Source organism: Sarcophilus harrisii, chromosome 2 (assembly GCF_902635505.1).
Source record: "Sarcophilus harrisii chromosome 2, mSarHar1.11, whole genome shotgun sequence".
NCBI classification, from domain to species: Eukaryota; Metazoa; Chordata; class Mammalia; order Dasyuromorphia; family Dasyuridae; genus Sarcophilus; species Sarcophilus harrisii.
Window position 1 is genome coordinate 250,907,387 of NC_045427.1, and position 18,335 is coordinate 250,925,721.

The window sequence follows — 18,335 nt, forward strand, 5'->3', positions numbered from 1 at the left end:
TTAGAATGGAAAGGCCCTTCTGATCTTTCTGTTCTAGAGATTCAAATTAAGATTACAAGAAACACTGACTTTTTTTAGATATAATTTTTTAAGTTATTCAGAAATAAAATGTTGTGAGTGACAATTACAAATGTTTATATAAAATTTGAGAAAATATTTAATTTAGGGCTTAATAGAAGGATACTCTGGTTTGACTTACCAAATATCAATCAATCAATTAATAAGTATTTTAAAAGCACCTTGTATATATGAGATTCTAGGGATAAAAGGACAAAAATGAGATAGTATTTGGCCTCAAGGAGCTTCCATTCTGTCAAGGGAGGTGATGTGCACTTATAAACAATATAAATATGGATATATATATATATATATATATATGTATATATACACAATATAAACATAAATTGAATTTCCGAGTGGGAGGAAGCATTAAGGTCTGGTGTGAATAGAAAAGACTTCAAATTAAAGATGGCATTTGAACTTAATTTTGAAGGAAGCAAGGAATTGTGAGAAGTAGAGACAAGAAGGGAATGTATTTCAATGTTCTCCCTCCTGTAATACTTTGTATTTTACTACCTTGCATTTATTCTATTTATGTTTACTTTGAATATATTTTTATATATGTTTCCCATTAAAATGCAGGGATTTTTTCCCATCCTTTATAGGGCACAGTACCCAGAACATCAATGGGTTCTTAGCAAATAATTGTTGATTGATTGGATGATTCTAGGTAAGGGAAAGGTAAGTCTATTCAAAGTCACAAAAAAAAAGGAGATGAAATGTCTTATGCAAGAAACATCAAGAAAGTCAGTTTGGCTGGACCATAGGATGAATGAAGAGGAATAATATACAAAGAGGCCCAAGTGAAGCCAGAAAGAAAAGGACTTTATATTCTAAACAGAAAAATTTGTATTTGATCCCAACATCAGGAAACTCTTGGAATTTGTTAAATAGGGTAGTGACTCTTCAGTTAAAAACCTGAGTAGCTAGGACCATGTTTTCCTTCACAGGGATGTTTAAAGAGAAATGAGTTTGGGGGGCAAAAGAAAGTGAGTTCAATTTTAGATACATTGAGTTTTACATGTCCACAAAATATCTACTTTGCTCATTAGGCACATGTGAAGTGAAGAGCTCAGGAGAGTGACTGAAACTGGAAAAATCTGGGTCACCTGTATAAAAATTGGAAGGGAAAGAGACTGCCTGGCAATGTCCTAAGGGCTTTGACAAATATAATTTCACTTGAACCTCAAAATAGCACTATGAAGTAGGTACTAATGTCATATCCATTTTATAGTTAAGCAAACTGAGACAAAAAAGATTAAACAACTAGTTTAGTTGGTAAGTTACTTAGCTAGTAAATGTCTAAAAACTGGATTTGAAGTCAGAACTTCCTAGTTGCCTTTAAGTTATAATTGAAGCCATCAGAACTGATGAAGCCATTGGAAGAGAGAAAAGAAAGAAGGTGACCCAGAAAACTTAAAATAGTTATGGACACAGCATATGGAACAGAATGAAAAATCTTTTTGAAGCTCTTACTATATGCCAAGCACTAAACTGAAGTAAAGGGGATACACATAGAAAAAATGAAATGATCTCTGTTCTCTAGGGGAATCATATGGAATTCATTATTTTGGTAGAAAGAGGTATATTAAATTAACAAAGTGCTCATTTGTGACATCTTTGTTCCCTTCAAAATTGAGTTCAAATGCTACCTTTAATTTGAAGTCTTTATTTACTCCAGACCTTAATTTTTTCTCTCACCCTGCAAATTCAATTTATGTTTATATTATATATATATATTCATATTTATATTCATATATGCACTTCACCTCTTCTGATAAAATGTAAGTTCCTTGAGGCCAGGTACTTTCTCATTTTTGTTCTTTTATCCCTAGCATTTCATACATACAAGGCACTTTTATGATATTTTATTGATTGATTGATTGATATTTGAGAAGTCAAAATTTAATCAGTACTGTTGATTCTACTATAAAGACAGATCTCAGATTGACCATTTGTCTTCTTCCTGCCTTAGGTTAACTATTTTTAAAATGAGGTCATCCAAAAGGATTTTCCTATAATTTCAGATTTTCCTATAATCTCATAATAACACTATAGATTTGGTGTTTCTGGGGAGAAAAGTGAGAAAACAGCAAGCTGTTTCATATTTGATATTATGAGTCATTTTAATTTCTTTGTTTTCTTTAGTCATGCTATGAGAAATAAAGTGAAGAAATGGAGCCTGATAATTACACCAGAGTAACGGAATTTGTCCTCACAGGGCTGTCCCAAACCCGGGAGGTACAACTGGTGCTATTTGTTATATTTCTTTCCTTCTATCTGTTAATCTTGCCAGGAAACATTCTCATTATTTTCACTATCAGGTTAGATGCCCACCTGACTTCGCCCATGTATTTTCTATTGGCAAACCTAGCCTTTCTTGACATCTGGTATTCCTCTATCACAGCCCCTAAAATGCTTGTGGACTTCTTTGCTGAAAGGAAGATCATCTCCTTTGGGGGCTGCATTGCTCAACTCTTCTTTCTGCACTTTGTTGGGGCTTCTGAGATGTTCCTGCTCACAGTGATGGCTTTTGATCGTTACGCTGCCATCTGCCGACCCTTGCACTATGCTACCATCATGAACCGGCGTCTCTGTTGTGTGCTGGTGGCGTGCTCTTGGTTGGGTGGCTTTATCCACTCCATAATCCAGGTGGCCCTCATCGTTCGTCTGCCTTTCTGCGGACCCAATGAACTGGACAGCTATTTCTGTGATATCACCCAGGTGGTCCGCATTGCCTGTGCTAACACCTTCCCAGAGGAACTGGTTATGATCTTCAGTAGTGGGCTGATTTCTGTAGTGTGTTTCATCGCATTACTCATGTCCTATGCCTTCCTCCTGGTCATGCTCAAGAAGCATTCAGGCTCAGGGGAGAGTACCAGTAGGGCCATGTCCACCTGCTATTCCCACATGACCATTGTGGTCTTGATGTTTGGCCCATCCATCTACATTTATGCACGTCCTTTTGATGCATTTTCCTTAGATAAGATAGTATCTGTGTTTCACACTGTGATCTTCCCCTTACTGAATCCCATCATCTACACATTACGTAACAAGGAAGTGAAAACTGCCATGAGGAAGATAACCAAAAAATACATCTTCTGTAAAGAGAAGTGAGTGATCATGAGTATCCTCCCACTGAGGTTCAGTGAGATAAATATTCCCAAACTAGACAGTTGTGATAATACCTCTTTTGTTTTTTAACTAGCTCTTTTGATTTAGGGCTTTAAACTTATACTGTTTCCTCAAATTTCTAAAAGGAAGGCAGAGGAATAGAGATTGAAAGGGTCTTACTACACAAAATGAGCAGGCAAGTTGTTTCCAAAATCTGTCACAGAATAAGACTCATAAAATGCTATCTAGTGATAGGTGCAAAGAATGAAACTGATTGTGGAAGTTCTCCATCACAACTTTCACTCTTCCCAGAGTGGGACAGAAATGGAAGCCACACATATCATGAGCTAACTCAAAATAAAATCACTCAGAACAAACTTAGTATCTTCTTTGGAGCTATGATCCCCATATATTTTGGAAGTAGACTTGTCTTTCAGTTGTTTTTCACTTATGTCTGACTCTTTATATCCCTATTTGGGGTTTTCTTGGCAAAGATTCTGGAGTGGTTTGCCATTCGTTTTCCATTTCATTTGACAGATAAGGAAACTGAGACTATTAGGGTTAAGTGATTTGCCCAGGCAGACACAATAGTAAGTATCTGAAGCCAGATTTGAACATAAGACTTCCTGACTTTAAGTCTACCACTTCATCCACTATGCCACTTAGCTGCCCAGAAGCTGTTTACATAACTATAAAGTGATAAGACTGATCTCCTTGCCTTTCATCCTCCTTTCCCTCTCCATCTCCTCCCCTAAATAATTGCCCCAAACATTGTAATTTAAGAGGTCAAAACAGGCCTATGGGAAGGACTCTGAGAGTAGCTTCCTATCATATAAACTCCAGTACTCTTCAAGAAATTTTTCAATAGACAATGGTTTTTTTCTGCCTTAAAAGGAAAAAATGGTAGAAACACTCCTTATTTCCAAGTTAAAAAGAGTTGAATGCTGTAATGTCCAGACTAGCTTTCTGGAGGATCTCTGGACAGGCCTAGGTCTTTAGGTGGAGAAGTGATGAAGGCAGGAGAGCCACCATGAGGCTGGTCAAAGATGGAGTCTGGAATCTGGAGTCTGGATCCTTAAGTCTTCTTTGTGTCTGTGGCAGAGAGGCTCTTTCCCAGTCCTCCCAGCCCTTAAATACTTCAGTATGATTACATCACTATATTGCACTGAGCATGGGCCAACTGTTAGGAGAGCCATCACATCACCATATCATACTAAGTATGTGCTTAAGAGAACACCAAAGGAAAGTGATCAAGCCTTCTCTGACTTCTTAGGGAGGTGAGCACCAAAGGGAAGTGGGGAGATATTCTTCTGGCCTGAAACTGAAACAAGTATACATAAATCCATTAGCATAGGAGGTATTACACAAGCACATAGTAATATAGCACAGGCTAGTAGTGCACTATGTAACAAACATGGATCAACATGAGGAAGTATATGTGTCCATAAATCCTAGAAGGAAGGTTATATAAATAACAATCACACATACACCTCCAGCAACCAAGAGATGGTCCAAAACCAATCTATTGTCCATTATTTCATGTGTCAGGGAATCTAATGATTCCTGCAAATTTTTGAAGTCCTGCAATAGTCTCATCATGTATCAGGGAATCCAATGATTTCTGCTGGTCTTGAAGTCTTGTATCAGTGTCATTGACAATTTTTGATGTTCATGAGTCAATTGCCATAACTGCCATGCTCTTTCAGTGGTGGGCACAGTCAGCAATGGAACCGTTTGATATTTCTTGGGTCTTTTCCATCTCTCTCCAATGGACAAGGTAAATAAGGCTCATTGGCACCCATCTGATTCCTTCTCCATCTGTAGAGATACAAGCAAACCCTAATCCCCCAAGCAGTTAACCTCTCTGGTCCCTTCCATTCATCACTTTCTGGGTCTCTCCACATCACCTGGTGATTATCTAAAGATAGTGGAGTGTAATGTTCTTCTCTAAAATATAATGTTCTCTGGGAGCAGGTTTCTTAGGGGGCTTCTGGAGGCAGCCTTAGTTTCGTTCAAAGTAATAATCACCTCAAATGCAGCCAGGGATTAAAAATTCAGATCCTTTATTTTCTCCTTCAAAATAGCCCAGTTAGCTTTCTTAGAGGTCTGTCTCTCTCCTTGGTTCCAAGAGCTTTTGCCGCTAGTCCTTTGTCTCTTTCAGCTTCAATCTCTAGCTCCCTCCGAATCTCCAGCCAGCACAAAGATGGAATATGGAATGAATCTGACTCCATCTCCAAGAGTGGGATTGTGGGCTTCTGACTTGTGAATCTCCTGAAGCCAGTCCTAGTTGAGGCTTCTAGCTTATATATGTTCTCTAAAGGTGTGAACTCTCTTAAAGATGTGAACCCTAATGTGTGAAATCTCTTAAAGGTATGAATTCTAATGGTGTGAACTAAGTACATAAGCATTGTCTCTATCAATTCCAGTGATTTAGCACCTTGTTTCAAGTTCTGGTCCATAACAGTGGAGCTGCTCACATTGGACACTGGTCTTCTAGTGGATTAAAAACCTGTCTGCTGGAGCCAGTGCATCTTTGTCAAAAATCAAAAAATTAATAGTATAGAGAGCTAAATTTAGAAGTTCTCTAGGGTTATCTGTGGCTCCCTCTTTCTTTTGTTTGTGGAGGAGTGTCTTGATGTCTCTGTTTCACTCTAATATTGACCTCCAGAAAGCTAGCAAGAACATTACATCTCTGTTTCTCCTTTCTACTATTGCCTGTCCTTGAGGATTAAAGGGTATATCAGTGGTGTGTAAAATCTTATACTGTGCACAAAAGTGTGCAAAATATTTAGAAGTATATGCAGGTCCATTATCTATTTTTATTGCTTGTGACACACCCATAATTGCAAATGCTTGTATAAGGAAATCAATGACCATTTGGACTGTCTCTTTTGCTGCTGGGATTACAAAAGTTAATGCTAAACAGGTGTCTACTACAGCATGGATAAAAGACAGATGAGATTTATAATGAGTCATATTCATTTGCCAAATTTCATTGGGTCTCAAATGAAGAGAGATCTTCCCTGGAGGGAGTGTAGGAGTGTAGAAAGGAAGGCAAGCTGTACAGGCTTTTACTATGCTCCTAGCTTTCTCTTTTGTTGTCCCAAATTGCAGATGTAAAGCTCAAGCAGCCTGATGACATTTAGAATGAGATTCGTGGGCTGCTTGAAATAAAGGGAGTATTGGCTAACAGGATTAAAAGGCTATCTGCCTTTGAATTTCCATGAAAAATAGGACCTGGAAGTCCACTAAGAAACTGGACATTCAAGATATAAATCTTACCTGGATGCTTTCTCACTTGCTCTTGAAGTTCCTTAAAGAGCTGATACATAGTAGAAGCTACAAATTTTATTTGGGCTGTGGCAGTTCTTTATACCACACCTACTGAATAAGTCGCATCAGATATTGTATTTATATCTCTTGGATAATAAGTAAGAGCTAGCATGATTGCATACAATTCATTCTGCTGAGTGGACTGAAAAGGAGAGTATACTCACTTTATAGTTTAGTCATGAGAGTATACAGCATAAATATTATGTTTGGATGCATCTGAAAAAATAGTTGGTCCTTTAAGAGGAACCTTAGAAACTTTTTCTTCAAGAATCCATTACCAATTATGTAATAGGCGGGTTATCTTTAATGGAGATCTGCGTGTAAAATTTGGAGCTGTGGCCAATAAAATTTGCTACTCTGGGATGGTTTCAAAGCATACATTAATTTGTGCATTGGCATAAAAGATGTATATCTTGTCAGGTCTTATCCCAGATAATTGTACAGCTCACTTAATGGCCTTTTATAATATTGTAGCCACAAGCACTGGATAAGGAGTAAAGTTTTGTTCTGATTGTGCTAGGAGGTTCACCCACTCTATCACACTGTCTCCTTGATGGAGGACTGCTGTGGGTGCCTCTTTTGTAGCAAAAACTGATATTTCTAAGGGTTTTTGAGTGACTCTTTCAACCACATTGGATAAAACCAGTTCAACTTCTCTCAAAGCTTCTTGAGCTTCTTTTGTAAGCTGTCTTGGTGAGTTTAAAGCACTGTCTCCCCTTAAAATGTCATATAATAGTTGCAATTGATAGGTAGTTAAGCCTAACACTGGACACATCCATTGGATATCTCCTATCAATTTCTGAAAGTCATTTAAGGTGTTCATCTTCTCTGTTCTTAAAGAAAGTTTTTGTACTGTAAGCACCTTAGGATAGACTTCATATCGTAAATATTGAAAAGAAGCATGTATTTGATTTTTTTTTTCTGGAGCTACATGCAATTTATCATTCCTTAGTGTTTTTATGGTCTTTTGTAGTCATGCTTCTAACATTTGCTCCTCAGGTGCACACCCCACGATATCATCCATGTAATGTAACAACAAAACTTTTGGAAATGCTTTTCTTATTGGAGTAAGAGCAGTAGCAACATACATTTGACACATAGTAGGGCTATTTTTCATTCAGTGGCAAAACTGTCCATTTATATCTTTTATAAGGTTCAGGTAAATTAACACTGGGCACTGAAAAGGCAAATCTTTTCATATCCTCCTTATCCAGAGGGATAGAATAGAAACAATCCTTAATGTCTATAACCCAAAGAGGCCATTCTCTAGGCCTCTTACTCACACAGACACACAGACACACAGACACACAGACACACAGACACACACACTTCTCTCACTTCTTTAGGCCTCTCACACACATACTCATTGGATATAGAAATCTATCTTATTCTATAAGGAAGCAAAAAGAGATGGGAACAATAGAAGGAGGAGGAAGACTGAAAATAGGGAGGTGTATTGGGAAAAGTAATGTTCAAAAGTAAAACACTTGTGAGGAGGGAGTGGGTAGGGCATAATGGAGAAAGGGGAGCAAATAAGTGAAAAATAGCATGGATAGAATTACACAGGTGAAAAATAATGTGAATGGGATGAGCTCACCCCTAAAAAGAAATGTATAGTAGAATGGAGTAAAAACCAGCATCCTAAAATATTGTTTGCATGAAACAATTTGAAGCAGAGATAAAGAGTAAAGGTAAGGGACTGGAGCAGACTGTTATGTTTCAGCTGAAATAAAGAAAGCAGGGATAGCTGTCCTGATTTCAGCAGAACAAAAGCTAAAGATCTATAGAAAGAAATATCTTGCTGAAAATTACCATAGACAATGAAGTCATATCAATACTAAACATTTATGCACCAAATGGTCTAGTCTCTAAATTTTTTGAAGGAGAAGTTAAATGAATCACAGGAGGAAATAGATAACACAATTATACTAGTGGGAGGCATCAGTTTCCTCTCTAGTAAAAATAAAAAAGAAAGAAGTTAAGAAGGTCAATAAAGTTCTGGAAAAGTTAGCTATGATTGTTCTCTAGAGAATGCTGAATGGGGACAGAAAAGAATATATTTTTTACTTAGCAATACACAGCAACACCACCTACACACCCACACATACACATTGGCCATGTATTAGAAAATAAAAAAAACTCCCAACAAAATGCAGAAAAGAAGAAATAGTAAAGGCATCCTTTTCAGATAATAATGCATTAAAGCAATCAATAATGGATCTCAATAGTGAGGGATTAAAATTAATTGGAAATTAAATAATCTAATCTTAAAAGGAAGTGGGTCAAAGAACAAATCATAGAAATAATTGATAATTTCATTAAGGAAAATGGCAACAATCAGAAAAAATCCTAAAATTTATAGGATACATCCAAAGTAATACTTAGGGGAAATTTCATATCTCCAATTTATTTACATCAATAAAATATAGAAAAAAATCAGATGAATGAATTGTGTATGCAACTAACAAAACTAGGGGAAAAAATAAAAGTCACCAATTATATACCAAGTTGAAAATCCTAAAAAGCAAAAGAAAGATTAATAAAATTGAAAGCTAGAAAATTATTGAACTAATAAAATAAAACTAGAAGCTGTTGCTATTAAAAAAAGTAATTTAATAAACAAACCATTGGCAAATTTGATTTTAAAAAAAAGAAAGAAGAAAACCAATTTACTAGTCTCAAAAATGAAAGAAAGGAGTGAATTTACCATCAATGAAGGAGAAATTAAGACAACTGATGGAAGCTATTTTGCTCAATTATATACTAATAAATTTGACAACATAACTGAAATGGATAAATGTCTACAAAATATGTTACTCATATTAATAGAAGAAGAAATAAAATACTTAACCTGATCTTAGAAAAAAAATTGAATAAGCCATCAATGAACTACCTGAGAAAAAAGTCCCCAGGGCCAGATGGATTCACAAGTAAATTTTACCAAACATTTAAAGAATAATTAATCTCAATACTATATAAATGATTTGGAAAAATAGGCAAAGAAGGAGTCCTACCAAATCCTTTTTATGACACAAATGGTTCTGATAACTGAATCAGGAAGAGCCCAAATAAAGAAAGAAAATTATAGACCAAATTCCTTTATGAATATTGATGCAAACATTTTAAATAAAACACTAGCAAAGAGATTACAATAATATATTACAAGGATCATGCACTATGGCCAGGTAGAATTTATACTAGGAATGTAGAGCTAGTTCATTATTAGGAAAAATATCATCATAATTGACCATATCCATAACAAAAATTACAGAAATAATATGATTATCTCAATATGTGCAGTAAAAACCTTTAACAAAATTCTGTGCCCATTCTACTAAATACACAAGAGAACATAAGAATAAATAGAGCTTATCTTAAAATAAGCAATATATATCAAAAACTATTAGCAAACAATGTCTATAATGAGCATAAGCTTTCAGCTTTCCCAATACAATCATGGGTGAAGAAAGGACGCCAATTATCACCTTTATTTAATATTGTGGTAGAATGTTAGCTATAGCAATAAGAAAAAGGAAATTAAAGAAACAACAAATAGACAATTAAGAAACAAAACTATCACTTTTTGAAGATCATATGGTGACATATTCAGAAAATCCTAAAAAATCAACTGAAGTAATTAACAACTTTGGTAAAGTGGCATGATACAAAATAAACTCACATAGATAAGAGATAGAAAGAGAAATTCCACTTAAAAATAACAGAGAATATTTGGGAGTCTACTTGCCAGGGACTATATGATCATAATCATAAAACACTTTTCACATAAAGTTTCACCTAAACATTTAGAAAAAAATATTAATTGCTTATGGGTAGGCTTAGCCAATATAGCACAAATGACAATTCTACTTAAATTTATTTATTTAATGCAATACATATCAAACATATCATATGTATATGCATATCATATAGAACTAGAAAAATATAAACAAAATTCATCTGGAAGAACAAAACTTCAAGGATATCAAGGAAATTAATGAAAAAAATGTAAAAAGAAGTCTAGTCTAGTCATACCAGATTTCAAACTGTATTCTAACGTGGTAATTATTAAAAACAATCTCATTTTGGCTAAAAAATGGAGTAGTGGATAAGTGAAGTAGATTAGGTACAAATTACATTATAGTAAATGATCATAATAACTAGTATATGATAAATCCAAAGATCCAAGCTTTTGGAAATAAAACTCAATTATTTAATAAAAACTTCTTAGAAAACTAGAAAACAATATGGTAGAAACTAGGTATAGAGCAATATTTTACACAATATACAAAATAAATTCAAAATGGATATATCATTTAGATAAAAATGATGACCCCATAAGCAAATTTAAGAAACATGTAATAATTTGTCTGTCAGATTTATGAATAAGGCAAAGATTTAGGACCAAAGAAATACAGAGAATGTAAAAAATGGAAAATAGATAATTATGTTAAAATGTTTTTGCAAAAACAAAATCAATTCAACCAAAATTATAAGGAAAGCAGAAAACTGGGAGCAAATTTCACAAGTGTCTCTGATAAAGGTCTCATTGCTAATATTTATAAAATTTATTTATAAAATTTATAAAATATAATTCTTTCCTCAATTGATACCTGGTCAAAAGGTATGAAGAGGTAATTTTCAAACAAAGAAATCAAAGATACCTATAGCCATATGAAAAAAAAATTCTAAATTACTTTTATCTGAGAAACTCAATTTAAAACTACTCTGACACACCACCTCACACATATCAGAGTGGCCAATATGAAAAAAAAGGAAAATGTTGGATGTTGGAGAGGATGTCGAAAACTGTTGGCAGATTTGTGAACTGATCCAAACAGTGTAGAGAGCAATGTAGAACTATGACCAAAGGGCTTTAAAACTATACATATTCTTTGACTCATCAATATCACTTCCAAAAGACATCCATAAAAAGAGAGACTGGTCTATTTTTACAAAAAATATTTATAGCAGATTTTTTTTTGATAGCTAAGAATTAGATATTGAAGGGATACCTATCAATTAAGTAATGGCTAAATAAGCTGTGGTATATGATTGTAATGGAATATTTTTGTGGTATAAGAAATGACAAGTAGGAGAGTTTCAGAAAAACTTGGAAAGACATGAACTGATGCATAGTGAACTGAGCAAAATCAGGAGAACGTTATAACAGTAACAGCAATATTGCTCAATGAAGAACTAAAAATGACTTAGGTATTCTTAGCAATATGATGATCTAAGACAATTCCAAAGGTGTAATGATGAAACATGGTTTCTACTTCCAGAGAAAAAGTTGATATTGATTGAATATAGACTAAAGTATACTATTTTTCACTTTTTTCTGTTTAAATCTTTTTGTACAAAATAACTAATATGCAAATATTTTATATAATTGCACATGTATAACTTATATCTGATTGTTTACTGTCTCATGGATGAGGAAGGGTAGGGAGGAAGAAGGTATATAATTTGGTGCTCAAACCTTTAAATAAAAATGTCTAAAAATTGGGGGGGAGAATAAATGTAAATGTAAAAAAATGCATTTCCACTATCTTTCATATTATATTAATATTTGCTGAGTAACCTAGGTATTAACTTCAGTTAGAAGCATTTGCTTTAGAAGAAAAGTATGGTCTCTGTCAGTGAATTAGAAAAAAATAGTCATAACTACCAACAATCTCAAAAAATTCTCATAGGAATATTTGTCAAAACCCTGGCAACTACTAGAGTAGTGTGCCATTTTGTTTTATATTGGATTAAAACAAACAGGGTTAAATGACTTGCCTACAATCACACAGCTAATAAATGTCTAAGGTTGGATATGAACTCAGATCTTCTTGACTTCAGCCTAGCATGCTATTTATTGAATCTAGCTGCTGAGAGAAGACATATATATGTGGGAGAAAAATAAAATTCTTTTTACTCGCTCTTAGGAAGATGTCCTTCTGAATTCAGAAGGGAATTCTAATCTGACAAGATCTTTTGCCCTTCCATCAGGCACTCTTTGGTTTTGTCCCTGTCTGAGAGTGCACCGTGATACTTGTTACCTACACATTCACTGCCACTTTGCTTTGCTTCTGACAATAAATAATGATGATAGCTCATATTTATATAACATTGTAGCAAAGCAGTTAAGGTATTATTTAATTTTCTTAAATTTATCACTTTCATTTGCAATGACTTTCTTATCTTCAAAGAATTCAGAGACTAATTGTCTTTTCTAAATTAAATCAGTATGCTTACCATACCATTATTATAGTCATTTATGAAATATTAAACATGAAAAGAAGGACTGACCTTGAAGAATACAACAAAGAATTCCAATAAATATTTATATTTGTTACAAAGGTCTTGCTTAGTTTTTTGTCTAATGGAATCACAAATATCATTCTAATAATTCCCAATGCAAGGATTCTTCAGGGTTGAATTATTCCCAGATGACCACAGCAGATTTTTTTTTTATTACATCACGAGAAAGTATGGTGTTTTAGGAATCTAGAAAGAGGCACTAAAGGAGAATGGATGTTTGAAACAAACCCAGGAGCAATCCTTTAAGTGTAGAAGCACAATCATGGCTTCAGAACATAACTGATTATTTTTTTAGAGGGCAGCAGAAGACAAATGGAGAGGTTCTTACTTCTGGTCATCTTTGACATTTGCTGAAAGCATATTTGTGAGAAAGAAATAGTAAGTGACAGAAATGGTTGAAATAGGAAGGGTTCTATATATGAGAAGATGTCTTCTGATTTAGGATGCTTTGGGATGAAGGTCAGAGTTACTGCAGAGAAAGTCTTAAGTGTGGGTATAAAGATTAAAAGGTAATTAAGATATGATTTCAGGGGTCTTTTCTAGATTCTCCTATTGTTGTCTTTTATTTTTAACATCTTTTCCTATTCCTCAGAATTTTTAATAGAATTTTATATCATAATGAAAGATAAAATACTATGTTAAAAACTGAAGACTTTGAGGCTCAGGGAAGTGGTACTTGCCCATGTTGATATAGTTAAGAAGTAATTGACTTAAAGCTTTTAGATCTAGGTTTTTTGGCTCCAAGTCCACTGCTTCTTTCATTACATAAAGGATAAAGGGGTTTTAACCTTTGTGTATCATGTCCCACTTTGACTGTCAGAAACATATGGACACAATTTCAAAACGATGTTTTAAAATGCACAAAATTAAAAAAAAATCTGGAGTCAAGAGGATCTGAGCTCAAATTTTGTCTCTGACACTGTGTAAATCTGGGCAAGTCACTTAACCCCAATTGCCATCCCCCACCAAAGAAATACACCAAATAAAATAAATGGAATTATAAATGAAACCAATTTTTGAAATAAAGTTGGCAAAATAATTTTTAAAAATAAGCTCACAATCCCCAGATTAAGAATCTCTGAAATACCACAAAAAAGCTAATGATTGCAAAAAGTGATACTAGCGGTAGCAGCAACAGATTTGTCGCCTTTCTTCTACGACCTCTGAAAGTCTGAACTCCCCAACTGAGCCAGGACAGAAGGGTAGTTTCCATATGGAAATCAGAACTGTAGATAGGGGAGTTTGAGATTGTATCAGTAAGACATTACATATTTGTCTATGTGCATAAAATAACTATCTATAACATACCTATCCTTGCTTTTTGAATGAATGGAGAGCTCTGGTGGCCACTCTTTGAGACCTGTCACAGAATAAGGTAAAAATATATGAATGGAAGAAGACAAGAGAATCAAAAAGAGAGTAGAGATAAGTAGATTGGCAAGGTAAGATGACATAAATTATAGTTTTTATCTTCATAATACTTCAGTTTCCACTCTTGGAATATGTGAACACACATATTCGACTTCACCTTTCTTATTAATATAATAGTAGAGTTGATCAGACATTATCTGGGTCTGATATTCTGTAGTTAAGATTATATAAAAATAGAGCAGTAGTGAAGATTATAAGGATCAATTTAAATTGAGACATCTATCTCTGTGGTACTACTCTGACCATTTCTACCTCACTAGAAACTTGGGTTCTATGCCAGAGTCCTCTGGTTCTGAGAGGTGAACTTTCACCTCAACTTGAAATACCCAGGTCTTCCAAGACACTTACAGAGCTCCTCCTCACCATGTCCCTGTGAAGGTATTCTCCTTCCTCCTTCCAGAACTCCTTTGATGTGTTGCTTTCCTTTAAAAGTATATAAACTCTTTGAAATTAAGGATTGTCTTGTTTGTTTTCTTATGTTTTGTACTCCTAGCACTCTCGCTTTCTAATTTTAAGATTTTTTCAGTTTCATAAAACAGTTGTCAAGAGAGAGTGGCAGAGTTTGGTATGCTTTATCCTGAGTAAGGTTTAGAAAGGAGAATGATGGCACCACAATTTTGACTTTCTATTCCTAATCTGCATATATTCATTTACTCATTTAACCCTCAAAATTATTCTATAAAATAGGATATCTATGCATTTTACAGATTCCCATTTCATAGATAAAAAAATTCAGTCTGAAAGCACAAGCATGGGATAGATTACCTAAAAAGAAGGTAAAGGATAGATGAGTATTTCTTATATTTTATTGATTCTATAAACATTTACCTGAGAGAAGAGAGTCTTTGAGCTATAGTGGTTTGATCAAAGTCATATTAGTTTAATGGAAGCATGGTAATTGTGGAGTTAGATCTTAGTCTCATCTTTTCTATGTGTTCTATCCATTATTATGCACTATTATTGAAATAGGAATTAAGAAAATAGAATTTAGAAATGGAAGAGACCTTCCAAATCCATAAATTAAATGAGGAAACTTTAGTCCAGAAATTAGTGACTTGTTCAAGGTCATACAAATATAATGTAGGAGTAGAATTTGAAACAGTATCCTCTAACAGTAGAAAGTCTAAGCAGATGGTTAGGATCCAAGGAGACTGTATATATATATTATAAGTAAAACAAAAGAATAGTCAAGGATCCAAACACAAAATGAGAATGGAAGGGGAATCAGAATCTAGGCATTCTATATGAGCAGTAGACAAAAGGTATAACTGAAGTCAAATTTAGTATTTATCAAGGAACTTTGGCTTTATACATGCCAGTGCCAAAGTATAGGCTTCCCAAAGTCCAAAGTTAAGAAAGGTGAGGAAATATTCACAGTTCATAAAAGGGAAGTTATAAAACATAGATAGAGAAGGGCAGATTCTGAGAAGATATATGGTAGTGGTGGTGGTGGGTGCAATCACTGAATCTCTGAGTTTAAAAGGGATTTGTAAGCCATCTGTTCTAATTGGTACTCAATAAGAGTACTGTCTTATCTCTAAAAGTGGGTATCTAGCTATTTACTATAAGACTTTCAGTGAAAGAAAAGGTATTTTTTACTTTTCAGAAAACAAAACAAAACAGAAACAAAAAACTATTTCACTGTTGGACAATTCTATTTGTTAGGTATACCTAAGGGGTGCAGTGGATAGTGTTCAACTTGGAGTCAGAAAGATCTCTGTCCAAATCCTGCTGCAAATGCTTAGCAACTGTATGATCCTAGGCAAGTCACTTAAGCATGTTTTTTATCTATTTTGTCACATATGGTTGTGGTCCTTTGTTCTCGAAGAAGACCAAAATGGCATCACTATGTTAGAGTCAAGCTGCAGTGTATACAACTGTGGCTGATCAGACCAATATGAGTTCAGAAATGCTCTGCCACAAGTTGTACATAAATAGCCCTTATAAACATTTGAGGTAGCTTCTTTAATTTTGTGTATTTCATGTTTCTTTTGAGCTAATTCAATTCTGCTTTGCTTATAGAGCACAGCACCTTCTCCCATTAGGGCACCCCATGCTGGGCAGTCTTGTGCCAGTGTCTCCCATGTCATATAATCTATTCTACAATTCTTAAGAAATACCTCGACAGTGTCCTTGTATTGTTTTTTTTTCTGACCACCTTGTGAGCACTTTTCATGTGAGTTCTCTATAAAATAAATTTTTTATAAGTATACATTTGGCATTTGAACATGACCAACCCAATGTAGTTGTGTTTCTACAGTAAAGTTGGAATGCTTGACAGTGTAATTCGAGAAAACTCCTCAGTGTCTGGTGTCTTATCCTGCCAGATGATCTTCAAAATCTTCCTAAGACAATTAAAATGGAAGCGATTCACTTTCCTAGCATGGCACTGATAGACTGTCCAGGTCTCATGGGCATACAACAGTGAAGTTAGCACAGTGATTTTGTAGACCTTCAGTTTGGTAGTCTGTCTAACACTTCTCCCTCCTACACTTTTGTTTGAAGCTTCCCAAACACTGCATAGTATAGCATTTTGCTATCCTTAAAAGCACTAAATAAATGTCAACTATTGTTATCTTTAAGTAACAAGAAATACAGCAACAATAACAACTGGTAATGATACATTGTTCCTTTGGTTGAAAATCCTTTATGTGGCTTTTATATACCTTACTGACTATCTTTTCAGACTTTTAGTTCTTATGCCTTCCAATGTACTTTTTAAACTAGTGCTACTGGCCTTATAATTCTTCACACTGGATTCTCTATCTCCCTATTCTGGGCATTTTTACTTGCTATTCTCTCATTCCTAGAATTTTGTCCCTTTTAATTCTAGATTTTCTGGCTTTCTTTAAGTATCAGCTAAGATCTCTCCTGTAAATTGCCTTTTCTGAGCCCTTTTACTGCCAGTGTCTTCCCTCTACTGATTACTTTTTTTTTTAATAGCCTTTTATTTACAGGATATATGCATGGGTAACTTTACAGCATTAACAATTGCCAAACCTCTTGTTCCAATTTTTCACCTCTTACCCCCCCACCCCCTCCCCCAGATGGCAGGATGACCAGTAAATATTAAGTACATTAAAATATAAATTAGATACACAATAAGTATACATGACCAAAATGTTATTTTGCTGTATAAAAAGAATCAGACTCTGAAATATTGTACAATTAGCTTGTGAAGGAAATCAAAAATGCAAGTGTGCATAAATATAGGGATTGGGAATTCAATGTAATGGTTTTTAGTCATCTCCCAGAGTTCTTTTTCTGGGCATAGCTGGTTCAGTTCATTACTGCTCCTTTGGAAATTATTTGGTTGATCTCGTTGCTGAGGATGGCCTGGTCCATCAGAACTGGTCATCATATAGTATTGTTGCTGAAGTATATAATGATCTCCTGGTCCTGCTCATTTCACTTAGCATCAGTTCGTGTAAGTCTCTCCAGGCCTTTCGGAGAGTAGTTTGGAACTATGCTCAAAAAGTTATCAAACTGTGCATACCCTTTGATCCAGCAGTGTTACTACTGGGATTATATCCCAAAGAGATTATAAAGAAGGGAAAGGGACCTGTATGTGCACGAATGTTTGTGGCAGCCCTTTTTGTAGTGGCTAAAAACTGGAAACTGAATGGATGTCCATCAGTTGGAGAATGGCTGAATAAATTATGGTATATGAATATTATGGAATATTACTGTTCTGCTGATTACTTTGAATTATTATTTATTTATCTTGTTTGTACATTTTTTTAAACATGTCTCCTCCATTAGACTATATGCTTTATAAGAACAAGGAGTGGCTTTGACTTTCTTTATATCTTTTTTTAAATATTTGTTTTTCAGTGCCTGGTACAAAATGGGTATCTAATAAATGGTTGTTGGCTGCTTCTCTAAGGCTTCACACATTGCTTCTAGTTCTGTCTTCTGAGAAAAAACAACAACAAAGGAATTTATCAAAGTTGGGAACCAAGGTGCTGAAAACAGGCTTTCTATCTGATACCAAGAATATTTATCATTTAAATTTCATTTCTTATTAGACAGAAAGGGTCTGAATTAATTGTAATGATTTTTCATGCATTAATATTTTCCAGGTTGAGTAA

General features: G+C 34.6%; 1 protein-coding gene across 1 annotated transcript; it reads left to right on the forward strand.

The window, feature by feature from the left end:
• Positions 1–2,232: 2,232 nt before the first annotated feature.
• LOC100922250 (olfactory receptor 4M1) lies at positions 2,233–3,177 on the forward strand. Its single transcript, XM_003755750.2, has one exon. The coding sequence runs from the start codon at positions 2,236–2,238 to the stop codon at positions 3,175–3,177; it is 942 nt and encodes a 313-aa protein (XP_003755798.1). The 5' UTR covers positions 2,233–2,235.
• The last annotated feature ends 15,158 nt before the right edge of the window (positions 3,178–18,335 follow it).